We start from the raw sequence: 15,040 nt of genomic DNA, 5'->3' as shown, positions 1-15,040 counted from the left end.
CTGGTCAGAACCTCGCAACAGTTGTGGTCAGTGGTCCCTTGTATCTGCATTGTTAGTGAATGTGGGTATTTCTCGACGGCATTGGTGCTGTGAAGGAAACGGCGATCTTGTGTGCGTATGAAAAAGTGATTAGAAGTCGTGGTGCAAACGGCGTACAGATTTTGTCAGCTTTGCTTTGAGGAGACTGGACAAGGTGTTCTATATCGATCGGTAGCAGAGTTTACGGAATCCGTGTCGTGAAGGACTCTTCAGGTCGTTGGTGTTCCATACTTGACACGCAACTCCAAGCACATCCAGGATGAATCCGCTGCGCCTTCCGCTTCTGTTCACGGCGATTCTACTAACCATCAATGTGACGTGTCAGAAAGTGCGGATAGGCGAGTGTCCTGACGTCGAGCCCGTCCTCAACTTCAACGCCACTGCCTTCAGCGGACTCTGGTACGAGAACCGCAAGTACGTCAACCGCTTCACGCTGGGCCAGAAGTGCGTCACGACCAGGATCAGCTCCAACGCCGACTCGGTGCTCGTTTTCGACACCCTGGGCTACGAGAAGTTCTTCAAACCGGTGCGCCTGCGGGGTTTCGCCCTCCAGACGTATGGCCCTGACGTTGGCGCCTTCTCCGTCGGAGTGCCGATCGCTGAGGACCTCAGCAACCCAAACCTGAATGTCATCGATATCGACTACGATCAGTACGCGATTCTGTACAGCTGCCGGACCAAGATGGGCGGTCTGAGCCACCTGGAGTGGCTGTGGGTGCTGTCTCGCACCCCGTACCTAACGGCGCCCACCCTCACCGCCATTCTTCTGCGCCTGTCCCACCACGGGTTTCGACCGCTGGCACTGCATCCCACCGAGCAGAACTTCTGTCCAGACAACATACCTGGCGTGTAGCGAGGGGTCATGTGTCGTTCAGTTGTCATAGGGATGCGCAGAGAGTCCAGAGGCACAGCTGTGGATTTGAACTAAGATATGGTTGATAATGTGGAACACGTAGGTATTGAATAAATGAATGCAATATGTCTGATTTGATAAGAAAGTGACAGTGTTACATCAGAAACAGTAGCTATCAATTGATATGATATCATAATCGCACAATGTACGATAAAACGCTGAATGAAGTTTGCCGGTTTGAACAGGACGAACGATGTGTTGGTTTCAAGTTCAAGTTCAAGTTCAATTTATTTTGTTTTCTCCAAAACATAAAAAGAAACAACAAAATAGTGGTTTGTTTCATACACTGGCACAAAACAAACAACCTTATCCGCTGCTACCTCTTGTAACCCCAATCCTTCGTCAGGACGAAATCCCATTCACAGTGAGGCCGTCCCCCACGAGTTCCACTGTCTAGTTCCATTTGCCGAAGCGTTACGACCATTTCGGCCACCCCTACAGTGCGTGCGGGGTCAATACCTGCCCTCCCTCCCCTCATTGTCAGTAGCCCACGCAGGCCCGACAGCACCCCTTCCAATCGATCGATCTCCGTTGGACGCCGAAATGGCGGTGGCAGGCCACCAACGCCAAATGGACCGCACTCTTAATTAGCGGTCGGCGCGGCGTAAGGTGTGGGGACTGGAGGTCTCCGGGTGGCTAAATCTGCATGGAGGCTAGTGGCTTTCGTTTGTTGTTTAGATTATTGTGCAGGCATCTGACGAACTCGGCTTGATGCTGTCTTTGTGATATTTCTTACGAGATGGCATCAGTAAACGAAAACCGTTTAAATAAATTTTGCTGGCTTGGATGATCATGGTTGTCTCTGAAGACGTTATTCAGCTCGATTAGAATAAGTCATGTATGATCGCTGTTCAGTTTAAGGTAATATCAGGTTATGTTTCAAATAGATTGCAAGGCGTCTTTTGCATGCATCAACGTATGCCAGCTCGGTTATCAAAGTGAGCGGCCATTACTATATACCTATGTATTTTGACGTCGAACGTTATCAGTTCCCAGAAATTGTGCATAACTATGATATAATGTTTACCGCCACTCAGCCGTTTTACATGCAGTTTCACATTTCCTTCTATGATATAACGTGGTTTTCAACAACTCTGTTATGCACTTTCCTCAGTTGAAGGAAGTGATGTTATTTTAACTAACCCGGAAAATATTTTTTGTTGCTTCGAGATTGTTGATGTCCAACTCTGTTGAGAGTGTCTCTACTGACGAACTTGGATTCTCGTCGTCTATTAGACTGGCCATTAATGTAAATAATGCACTTTATATATTTACTTTATTATATCACATTTACATCACTTACAATGATTTGTCATGTTAGGGTATTTTAATCTGTCATGCAAGAGATCTAAGGAAGATCAGAGGGATATAGGTACGACCCGTTTAACCGTTTTGACACAAACGCGTGTCGGAACGGTTCTCTGCGCATGCGGGCGCAGCGAACCGACTCGTTTCGTGCCCGATCCCCATCCCCACACCCCCGTGTCCCAGCGCCGCCCCGCCCTTGGCCCGGCCACACCCGTTTCAGTGACCTGCCATTATCACCCTGTCATTGTGCGACACGCCGATCCTCCACCGGTAATGGTAGGTGTCGAATTCCGTGACGTCACACGGGGTAGCGTGACGTCACAACAGGCAGGCGCGTGGAGGAATGTTCAGTTTGCGTTTTCGTTCCACCACTCTCTGATATGGGAGTGATGTAGGTATGCAGACGCATCACATGGTATGTTTAGAAAGCAGTCAAATATGTGTCAAAAGGAGATGGTTCGTGGGGTGTTGAATGTGGTACTTTTGCGGACTTCTCTTTGATTTAGTTCTGTCCTTTGGCACTTACCTAAAATCTGTAGAACGAGACAACTTGTTTTGACCGTGTTATGTATATTCCAACTGCTTTCGTCGGTATCATAAAAGCCTCGGTCAATGATGTTCAATAAATCCACGTTATTCACATGTGACGAATAGCATTCCAGCATACAGCTACTCCTCTTGTGCCCAGCGTATATGTATTTTCCACTGTAATTACCGAATGGTTCTAGAGTTTACTACACAATACAGGAAGAGGAAAATACCTGTTACTTGTTCAACACAATGAAAATAGCGGGAACTTCCACAGGCAGTAGGTACCCGCGGTAGCAGAAAGGCATGTCGGCAAAGCATGAAACAGTGCCTCTGTAACCTTTCGTCCAGTTGCTTCAGTGCGGACCGCCATATCCCGACTTGTCTCACTGTTTTACGGTCTCACAGCTCTAGCACCGGACAGTTGTATTTACCATGAAAATATCCACTTTTCCTTCTATATTTTTAGAGGCGGACCCTGTGAACTCGTATTGGTGTGCCGAACGAATCCGTTTCGTCACTGGATTGGTATCTAATACCTCCACCTAGCACCCATGGGAGCATATCACACGGCGGTTTTTACCGTGATACATTTGAGCCGATAAGCACCTGGATCACGACGCGAAATCCAAGGTCGGAAATGAATGTTTTTGGTATCACGACTTTCCTGAAGAAGTGGCTTATTGACTCGCCTTTGATCGCCACCTGAGGCACGCTTAAATAATGCTCCTAATAATACGCATTGATTGATAAGAATTGGTTTATCAGCACAAGCCAAAGGATACGCCATCTAATGCATCTGAGACTTCTCCCGCACAAAGGTCGCTATGGTGCTGCACAAATAACTCTGTCCATTGAATCCCGAGAACGGCCAAACAACGCCATTGTGCACTTACCCACTTGTGTCGATGTCGTTAAATAAATTGTTTAATTGATCAATGCACTGTTACATGTATTCCACCAAATAAAATGCCTGCCACGCTCGATATAGACCACGTTTCCATGGGCACTCTGATCCAACTTACCAAATTAAAATCGTATATTTTTTCTGGAACTATTCGTTGACTATAAGTTAAAGTGGATTAGCTATATATAACCACTTAATCCCTTATTTCCATTCACATATAGCCTCCAAGTATACCGGATTAGCTTATCTACTTTAACTGATCCGGATCACCAGTGCCCATGGAAACCGGGTCACAGGTAGGTATGTAGCGCAAGCCGAGGCCTAAATTGACTTTATGAACATTAACATTATTAAGCTGTGCATTGATTGTGTCCACGTATTCGATGCTTATAAAACTTTTTCTTATTTTACTAAACATATAGTAGCAAGTAGCAACCATAGTTGCAACCTCTACATTCTATTGCTAATAGATGATATAATAGGCTGTATAAAGGGGGAGGGGGGCACTGACGACTTTTGGTCCCATTCTTTCCATGCAACGCCAGTGGCGCGGGAACAGGGGGGCTAGCGGGGGCTGAGCCCCCCCCCAGCTTTTCGGCGGGGGGGCTCGTAATGTATTTGAGCCCCCCCCCCCCCCCCAGCTGGAGGAATCGAAATCGGAAATCTACCAACATAATTTCATAGATTCATACATAGGCGCGGGAACCGGGGGAGGGGGCAGTGGGGGAAGCTTGCCCCCACAACTCTGCGGGCGTGGGGGCGGTGCCCCACAACGTTTCATGAGGCCAGGAACCGTTGGGCAGCTTGTCTTCCCCAAATTAGGGGTTGTGGGTCACAAAGGAAGAAAGCATGCAAGTGAAAAATCCACCTATTTCACTGGCTCGGCAACTCATTTGGCAGATTAACCCGCGCCCTGGTGGGGGGGCTATTTTTTGCCCCCCCCCCCTCCAAACTTTTCGATATATCTCCAGAATCGCTGCGCCGATCGTCACCAAACTTTCAGTACCTCCCGGATATCAATTTTACACATTGTGACCAAAAATTTTTCCAAAGGCTATGATAGGTTGGCCGGAAATGACGTCAGAGTGACCTCATGTTCTGCCGTTTTCGACCCCAAAAAAAGTGTTTCGCGGGAAGAGCTGTCAGGCCTATAGCTTTGCAAATACAGAAAAACGATAAAGAAATAAAAGCTGTAGAATTGACAGGGCTACAAAACTGCCATCTCCGATTTTTGAAATTTTTGGATTTTGACCCCAAAAATTAAAAAATATATTTTTTGAATATAATAGCCGAAAAATCCAAAAAGTTTTTTGAATTTCGCAAAAACCGGAACATATGTGATAGTCCCTACCATCTTCTATCTACATACCAAATTTGAAATTGATTCATCTTTTTTTGGCGAATTTATAGCGAAAAAACTGTTCAAAATTGATGACATCAAATTTTCAAACTCAATTTTTAGCAATTCTAGACACCGTAGCGCAAAACAAAGACCACCATTAGACTCCCCGTGACGAGCTGCATCGAATCAATACCCATTTTATGCAAAACTATCAGCTTTAAAATTTGACCTTTTTTTACCTGACCTTGACCTGACCTTCACCAGAAAGTGACCTAAGCCGTACCTGATAGTCTTATAACTAACACCATTGAGTTGGAAATGAAAAATTGGCCATAAAACATGCATCGCACAACCTTAGTACCTAAAGTTAGGTTCATGTGACCTGACCTGTGACCCTTGGTGACCTGACCTGTGACCTGACCTGGTAATGTCAGTGACCTCTTATAGCAACATATGTAATAGGCAACTGACACCCTATCGCTGATTCTCGACAAAATGCGTTTTCTTCGGTGTTATATAGCGCACTTCCTAGATGACCCGTGAACGGTGAAACATTTCATCTTTGACCTGACCTGTGACGTCATCGGTGACCCCGAGGTCAATGTAATTTGGGTTCCTTCGACAAATTTGACAGGCCTTTCGAACGCCGTTTGAATTTTGCGGATCCGTCCAGTAGTTTCGGAGATACGAGGGGGGGGGGGCAAAAATAGCCCCCCCCCCACCAGGTCGCGTTATAAACAGACCCCACCAGGGCGCGGGTTAAAACCTTTACTCCAGGTTGCCAAAACGGTAGTTTCTTCACTCAGCTGAGACGGAATACCTCACTTTTTGAAAATATTTTCGTTTTTTTTTTGTTGAAAAGGTCAAGGTCTAAAAAATAAGTGGCCTAAAACCGGTGAGAAAACTAGATTTGGGGGTACCCTAGGCTGATTTCTATTATGGTTCAGCCCCCCCCCCCCAGTCTGGAAGAAGTTCCCGCGCCACTGTGCAACGCCCATAGGGCTATAGTTCGTTTTTTTTTTCAAAAGGACTCTGGCTCCAAGTACGTTTTTCGTAAAAGCACGCGTTTTAGCGAGCAAAACGAGCAAAAACTGAACCTGAGAAACTCGAACGCCGCCTTATTTTAACATGTGAAGTATTCCCAATAATTTCCATACGTGCATTTTGGAACCAGGTATGAGAACAGTGGTGACGTCATGCTGTCGAACTTGTATTGCTAATGCTATGTAACGTATAACTATCATGGACGAAACCGCTTACTCGATTATAACCTCGGCAACAGTGAAAAACGAAGTTTTCCCCAAATTCGTCGAAACTTTGTCCCATCGTACGGACATTGGGTGCCTGCTGCCACCAGTGACGTCATCATAGTATGCTAATTTTTCAAGACACAATTTCCGGGTACTTACCGTGCACAATTTGGAATCGAATATTTTTTCGGTAAGAAATTATTGGCCAGACGCTGAAGCTGCCAAAACTCACGTGAGAGCTTCGATAAGGAACGTGGAGCCAGCGTCCTTTTGAAAAAAAAACGAACTATAATGTTAAAATGCCAAAATCAAAGGGGGGCACGGTGCCCAGGTGCCCTCCCCGCTCCGCCGCCTATGCAATTCATCTCGGCTGGCTCACGCCTATATCCAGAATGGACTGTGCACTGTGAAACCATTGCGCACTATGCACTTTATTGACACATCCAGACTAATAACCAGACGTGCCCCGTGCACTCTGCTTTGTAAGTACCCAGCCTATAGACAGCATGCCGCTAGGGGACGCTATAAAAACATCGGCTGTCTCTGAAGCATTGACGTACTGGAATTTGGAAGAATAGACATTCATATGGATTAGATACTTTTCCTCAACCGGCGACATTATTTATGATATAGTGGTCTTCGAAACTGTCCCAGCATGTGTTCTTTGTCCTTGCATTGCGATACGTGCTGGGACAATTTGGCCTGATCTGGTGGTGCAAACATTTATCACGTTGCAGATACAGGAATTTCGACAGCCTTTTACTTACGTGAGAGTAAATGTCCAGCTATCGAATTCTCAGAACCTTGGACTGCCCGATCGAAAATCCCGTGTGCCGAACAAAGTCAAACAACACTTTTTTGCGGGTACGTTATGTAAGTGTGTGAACCTTAGCGCTGGCTTTCCCTTGGGGTTTCGATAAAATAGCGCCATCCGCCATCTTCTGTCTGGCAAATAGTTATGATCCACGGCACCGTATTAGTTTTCTTTGCAGTGTTATTTGCTCCGTTGAATAATATTGAAATTTTCCTACGAGTATGTGTATGTATTCATAGCACAAAAGGTTTTTTATCATGTGACTGCGCGACTCTTGCTGCATGGTCCTGATGATACACGGGGAAATTTCAATTTGGCAAAGGAAAGCCTTGGTTCCAAGGCATGACTTCTATGAGATTCAGCGGAACCAAGCCTGAGTAATTGAGTAGGTATTTTACTGTATCTTAGGACACCGTCATGTCTCTCACTCCAGGCGACGGACTACACACGCATGCGTTCATTTTCCTCGTCCAGCCACCACACCGCAGTGCAGAGCTATGAGCTGTCGGCGTGTTCTGACGAGACTCAGATCTCTGAGAGCTGTGCTTTAGCCCTAAACTGACTCGGTCACCCGTCGCCCCTGTCGTTGCGCTAATCTGTCGGCGCCACGCCGACCACGCCTGCTGGTGCGTTTTCCTTCCCGGTGGCCGACCGGCCATGCACTGGTGAATTTCAGCTACTTTTGGGTGTGTTTAAACAATATTTTCGTCACACAGCTGCACCTTTGTTTGAACAACAGGTGCGAGCTTTTGCTTGAATGACGGAAACTGTCCGACTGTTTGAAATTCGTGTCATAAATGTACTTCGTCTCCATTCAGCACATTTGTCATTTGTCAGTCCAAATGCATTTATTGTTTCTTAGGATTTAACCATTTTCGCTTAAGAAACGAGATTTGCTGATAATGCCGGGGCACGAATAGTGGCTGATGGCAGCTGTTGAATTGACTTGCCCTGAAATTACCGAGAAATTATTGGCTTTGACGTTGAATTTAACATTTTGCTATCCCATGTGAAGGCGAAGCAGATCCTTAACAAAAACCGTTCTTCCAATCAAACTTTTGCCAAGTGGCAAGTACTACCATATCGCTATGGTTTATAAGTTTAGGTACTTCATGGAATCCTTCTCCATAAAACGTTCAATATTGTCACGTGAACACTAAAAACGTTTTAAAAGACGATAACGGATTCGAAGAATTAGGAATTGGTATAGGCGGCATAGTGTTTCTGCTCCTGACCTTCCACTTGTCGGATACCCCGTCGGTTTCATTCACCCCTAACAAATCACCCAGTAGTATCAGACCACACCACACCCGCATGCGCCTGTCGTTTTTCGCCTGACGGGTCAGCCCGCAGACCAAGACGCCTGCCGCGCGGCGCGAGCGAAGCAGTCAGCTGGCCGTCGACCCAGCGGCGCCGGCAGGCGGGCTGTGGCCGGTCGGACCACGCCTTCGCGCCCATCATCGCAGGGTGAATGGCTGTTGCACACGCCATACCACCAGGTCATTGCCACGGGCATCTCAGGAAACATGGTTATGAGACGGTGGACAGGGTGTCGTCGGATTTCCGTTTGTATGATGATGTGATTTCGGCGTTTCTTTTGGTATGTGTGAGTGTGGATATGCTTGTGTTTTGTATTTGTTGGCTTGTGTGATGGTTAGCGATTGTGTGTGCATGTGTATGCGTATGTCTCCGTGCGTGATTGTTCTGACCGTCTCTGCGTTGCTGTGACGAGGTAACGACGACGACAGACTTTCACTTTCGCGCGCGGCGGTTCGACTTTTGTTCCGTTATTCTGATCATTTGTCACATGGGTTCTGCGCGCATTTCACGTGGTTAGTGTGTGCTGAGTCGGGGAGACAAACGACGCACGATGTTGATGGTTTCAACGTTCGTGTGAACTACTATCAGAAAATGGCTGTCAGAACGCCGCTCTAAAGTAGGTACTCCTGCGTATGTGAGACAAAGAACATTCAGGTCAACGGCATCATGACTCAAATGCGTATTATTTAAACCGCGAGTAGTGCTTCCTTCTTTCCTACTTTCGAGTGGTAATTCTGAAGTCGCTCGGGCAGGTATGGGTTTTTACTTTGTGGTTTACGAATCATGCCTGGTATTATTTGGTCTATACTGCTAAATTGGTGAATTTGTGGTAACGCTAGAAATCCCGTCTTATGCAAGTTATTTTAGAAGTTTCACTAGGCATATGCTTAGTGGATGCCTATTACTGATGCGTTTTAATATTTTGTTCGGAGCCCTTGGGACTTTTTTGGGAGGCCTATCGGTTCCTTCTATGATTAGGCTATTTCGCTTTTAGATGCCTGCATTGTGCAATGTGATTGAAGCGCCGATCTCACTAACCGGAAACAATCTTCCCTAACCCGAAAAGATATAAATAAAGAAATCGCCTGCATCTTCGATGGCGGCCAACGTTGTGCACAGTTGTACGACATCTATATAGGAACTAATTACAACAGATACAAACGATAACCGTCCATCAGACTCTGGAGTCGCAGCACTCCTCCGGAATCTCAGTATCAGATAGGCTGGTCACGTCAGGGGTGCTTCCCGAGCTCGTCTGTTTTGGTATCAGCCACCGTCCGCCGCCCACGAATCCCTCATTTTGGGATACAGGGTGAGCGGCTGGGTCACAGCAGGGACAGGTGGGGCACAGAGCGTGCAACGACAACCTCCATCCTAAGTGTAGTTGACTTGGCTGCGGTTTTCTGCGTCACGTAGTAATGGTCAGTCGCCGAGAAAGGAAAGGGGAATGGTCGGTTCTTGCGCTTCTGTCTTACTCAAGGCCAGTGCATGGGAGGGGACGACCTTGAGATCCGGACTGCACCTCTTCAGTGCATTTCAGAGATAATAACGGCTTCCTTGGGCCGGCGAGGAGTGATGACCGAACAGCCACCTCCTGTCGGCGATGCCAATTTAAAATGTTATGGAATATCCAAAATCATAAAAAAAACACGCAAACCAATGGCCATCGGCTGGTCTGGTGGCCGGCCGGTCACGTGGTCCCATGACAGTCGTTCGGACATACATGTTGACCCGAGCTGATCCCTGAGCTGATGTGGGTCGCTCTCCGGACAGCGTGGTCTGCAGGTCTCTCCTGGACCGGTGCAGTGTGGCCCCGTGACTGGCTCCCGGACCAGTGCTACCTTTATGACACCGTGCCAGACGGGGGCAGCGACCGGCGGGCTGTCTCGGCCGGACCAGTGCTATAATCCGGACCCGGTACAGACTCCGCCAACCTGTTATACAGTGGGGGACGGGCAAGGGTTGGTGGGGGCTGGGCGGGGGGGGGGGGGTCTCTGGGAGGGGGAGGGCGTCTAGACACTGGGTGGGTCCAATGTCGGAACGGATTGTGAGATGGATTTAGGAAAGGGGTGTCAGTTTACATGGTGGCACAGATGTGCTTGCTTATTTTTTATCGAGAGATTTGATGATCTTCTGGCGTTACTTCATCATTAATGTCTTATCAAGGCAAAGATTGATCATATAGTTTCAATGAATGCCTATATGCACTGAAGCACACACATATGCATTGCAACTAACATATATGTGTATAATGAAAGGCTGTCTGGAGAATCTTTGCTATGATGTGCCGCATTAAAACTGAACGGTTATGTTGCGCGCCTTTTTTACGCGCGGCAGTGCGCTACTTTTCGCTGCCTGGTTTTCCAGAGCTCCGGCATTTGTGTGTCAATTGCCATAATCATTAGAGCTGTACTGCCACTCGTATAGGGACTGATTGATGGGCCGATGCTATCTAACAGCTACCGTCATCATAACCCGAACGACGTCGCCACATATTGACCAGAATCGCAGCACTGATGTCACTCGTCTACCTGGGAAGCACTTCAGGACCTCATCCAATATCGATAACCACATTGCCGCCTTTTCACAAACAAACAGCACACTTTCTCGTTGATCTACGTTTCTGTGAATGTCTTGTTCTTGATAACACAACATAGCTACCTACACGGACAAGACTGATCGCCGATATGGAAAATATCGGCCCGTCTCCGTGCAGGGTTCGGTGTTGGGGTGCGCTGTTCTCACGGTGCCTGTAGACAGGGGCGTCGACGCGTAAGGAAAACTGGTCCGACTTTTTCTCGGGGGGCCCCCACCGGTGGGGGCCCCCAGGTGTCGAACGGCTTCTCAACGTACATTTACATACATACATGAGTATACAAATGTATAGTGCAGGGGTGCCAATTTATGGGCCGCAGTAGGGCCCCCGCGGTCTGCAGCAGGGGCCCCCGCGAGCCACAGCAGGGCACCGCCTAGTCGAAAAAGTGGTCCGACTAGTCGGAAAAGTCGGACCGGTGTCGACGCCCCTGCCTGTAGACCGTACCCGCGGCGCTGCCGTCGTGCAGGCTTCTTCTCACGGGCCACAGACGATGCACGAGTCGGTCTCCCACGATTGAACGGTAGAGACACTGAACAGGGTGAGTTGGACGCTACCGAATGATCGGGAGATATGGCGGTGTTGACGGTGAAGATTCGGCTCCGCGGCTTCGGCTCCGCTAAGCCAAGAAGTCGGTGCCGCATCTAGCATAACTCATGTGCAATAGAGGGTGGTTGATCAAAGTTTTGGGCTGAAAGCAAACGATGCCAATTGACCATTGTATCTCTGCGTCAAATGTTCTGGTCCCTCCACACTCCAGTGTCCCTCAACTCCACAGTCCGCAGCATATGAGTCAGACTGGTCAAGTGCACAAGGATCACCCACCACGACAAATACACACACAGCTTGGCGGTGACCCAGGGCGGAATGTCAGTCGTTCGGTGGGTGGTCCCGGGACAGGGTGTGCCTGGCCACTCACCACACCTCAGCAGCGACATAAACGTGCACCTGGCCTGAAGTGCACCTCAGCCATTGACTGACCTTATGGGCTCTCAGACCTGTGTTTTGTTTACGTTTTACGCACAGTGTGAGTGTGGGACATGCTTGCACCCAACTGGATATGATTGTGATAGATACCAGTAAAACGCCTTTTGGGCGAAGAACGAGCGAGCGAGATAGTGAGCCCTGCACGTGCGGAAGGGCGAGAGGGTGCTTCCAACGGGCTTGCGCAAAGCACCCTTCTAACCGCTTGCTAGCGGTGTGCCAAATTTGAACGCAATCGGCCCAGCCGTTCCTGAGATCTGGAAGCGGCATTCTGCACGTGCGCACGTGCAAACGGGGTCCAAAATGACTTTTGCACGGCAACCTACTAACTGGTCCCCAACCGTGTACCAAATTTGAGCGCAATCGGCCCAGCCGTTCTCGAGATCTGGAAACGCCCCCTGCACGTGCGCACGTGCAGTAGCACCCTAACCGCAACACATGGGAATGCATTGCCTGGTGGGTGCCTACCTGTATGCCAAGTTTCAGCGAAATCGCCCCACTAATTACCGAGTTACTGAAATGGGAACAAATTTGGCACCTCTTATTGTTGTATTTTGCACGTGCACTGCGGGTGACCCACATGCTTCGAGAGTATCCTATTTTGGGTAGAAGGGATGCTGCTACCCTACAAAAATTACCGGAAGTCAATCGCCCGAGCGGCTGCTGAGATATGAGCCTCTCAAAATCACTACTTTTGCAAAACAGCTTGAACACCCTTGACTTTTCACGTGGCACGTGCCACGACGGTCACTGAGATGTATCAAAAGTAGTCAATTACGGGGTAGAAGGGATTGGGCTACCCAACAAAAAAGACCGCAGACCAATCGGTCCAGCGGTTGCTGAGATATAAGCCTCTCAAAAGCGTTACAGGCCGGGCCGGGCCGGGCCGGGCCGGGCCGGGCCGGGCCGGGCCGGGCCGGGCCGCTCATACTGAGATTTTTCCGTTATATTGAAAAGACTCACTTCGCTCGCTGCGCTCGCTCGCTCGTAATAAAAAACGACAATATATTCAAATACACAATTAAAAAACAGAGCTTTCGGTAACAAATACCTTGATCACTGTGTATGCTAAAATGAAGGAATATTTTCAAATATTTCAAAAGGCAAATTGACTTCATCGCACGGGATACAGTTCAGGGACTACCTATAACTAGACGAACAGCACCAGACGCTAAAGGAATGAACCCACTCCTAGTATTAAATGTTTCGCGTGAGATAATATGAGCGGCTTCGAGATAACACACACATGATTGTGATAGCATTATCAGTTAAAAATATTGAAAAATTTGTCGGTAGGTACTGAACTTGCCTCCTTCATCGGACTGAGCAGTGGCCTGTGTTCACTCCTGTATACAGGAGTGAACACAGGCCACTGCTCAGTCCGATGAAGGAGGCAAGTTCAGTACCTACCGACGGAAGCTATAGCTTCCACTGCACGTGACCTGACATCACCCCGGAAACTAAAACCTTAGGTACGTTCTGTTGGTACTTATTTGCACAGGAAGGGAATAAGTTGCAGCCGTTCCGTACAAAGGCGTGGATTTTCCAATGATTACACCTAATAGTGCTATATGAAAAAAACTGCAAAGCCGGATGCTTGCACCAAACTTATTCATTCGTCACCCCACGGTGTTTCCGCATGCACAGCTTCTGGGGCATACATAAATAGGCAATGCTCCTTGGCTTGATATCGTATTTGTCATCATGCATGTCAACAGTCAGCATGCATTGCATAGTAGTTTTGGCAACTGACACCACGATTGTCTGGGACTGATTCGGCACGGTACCGAAATCGAGGCCGGAAAATTTCAGAGACGATGCTTCTGGGATGGCTTTTCTGTCAATGGATTCTGGATTCACACAGCTGTAGATGATGTTCCTGAGCTACAACTACGATGCCAGCCCCATGAGAAGCAGGGTGACCTTTGAGCGACTGCCCGTACTACCTGCGGCTGACCACTTGTTCCACCCCAGTGGCCGTACCCACCATTACCTCTGCCACTCCCAGCCGGCGGCCACCGACCCCTGGCGACCTCCGGTGACCTCGGCTGACCTCTGACCCCGCGTCTGTTCGTCCGCCGCCGCGGGCCGTCCGGCGGTGAACGGTGCACCGGCCGCGGTGCGGTCACGTGACGAGGCAGCCGCGCGCCCGCCGCGCCCTTGCAAGGTGAAAAGGGAGAGAGGTAGGAGGGAGGAGAGGAGAGGAGGCGGTCCGAGAGATGAGGTCGTGCACCAGGAGCCGGTCCGTGCTTCAGGCGACGTGGGAGAGGCTCGCCGTGTCTGCCAGCTGCCTCCCTTCTCTCCCGCACTCTATACACCGGGCTGTTTGGGCCGGGCCGGGCTGCGGCACTAAATACATATCCAGTGGAGGGCACTCGCTATCACGGATATTACTTTGTACGCGATTGACTCAGCAGCTGTAATTTTTTACACCATATTTCACAAATAGATAAGAATACACAATATTTTAATGCAAATACAAATAAACACTATTTTACAATCAGCAATAATTTTTTTTACACTCATCAATCATCATGGCTTTATCTCACGAAATTAACACAAACCTTACGACATGATTGTGCGGTGGCCCACTCTGTGATGCTACTTTAAAACCAACTTTGAAAGCGTTTCTTCACCCTTGGTCGCCGTTCATCGCCACCACAGTAACCACTGCCGTGATTGCGGCCGCCAAGGAGCTTCCGTGTTTGACCTCAGGCCAGCTGTGTCGTGTAGCCGCTACTCGCTGAGGTCAAAGGTGAAACGTAGCTCTGCGGGTATGAAATGTCCCCGTCGTGTACCGTTTTACGCAATTTGCCACGGAAAACCTGGATTTCCGTTCATATAGTGCAATGATAAGAAGGACTTAATAGAATTGTGAAACCAAATTTTAGATGATTTACATTTATTTGGTCATTCCGTTCGTCGCTCGGTTCGGTTCGGTCGTTCGGTTCGGTCGTTTCGTGTATGTGCTGCAACCGTATGCTCCGTTACAACAGTATCAACTCTATAGCGTTAAAGTCGTGTACGGACTGGATGGTGTGT

At 48.5% G+C, this 15,040-nt stretch overlaps 2 protein-coding genes across 2 annotated transcripts in view; both read left to right on the top strand.

The window, feature by feature from the left end:
• LOC122371119 (death-associated protein kinase 1-like) overlaps nt 1-15,040 on the top strand; it is a 49,646-nt gene that overhangs the window by 8,740 nt on the left and 25,866 nt on the right. The gene's annotated exons all lie outside the window — the stretch shown is intronic.
• LOC122371122 (apolipoprotein D-like) lies at nt 64-1,010 on the top strand. The gene has a single exon (XM_043347228.1). It carries the CDS (start codon nt 299-301, stop codon nt 890-892), a length of 594 nt encoding a protein of 197 aa, XP_043203163.1. The 5' UTR covers nt 64-298; the 3' UTR covers nt 893-1,010.

The sequence above is a fragment of the Amphibalanus amphitrite genome, unplaced genomic scaffold (assembly GCF_019059575.1).
Source record: "Amphibalanus amphitrite isolate SeventyFive unplaced genomic scaffold, NRLGWU_Aamphi_draft 001206F_arrow, whole genome shotgun sequence".
Lineage (NCBI taxonomy): Eukaryota > Metazoa > Arthropoda > Thecostraca > Balanomorpha > Balanidae > Amphibalanus > Amphibalanus amphitrite.
This window is presented reverse-complemented; position numbering and strand designations above follow the sequence as displayed.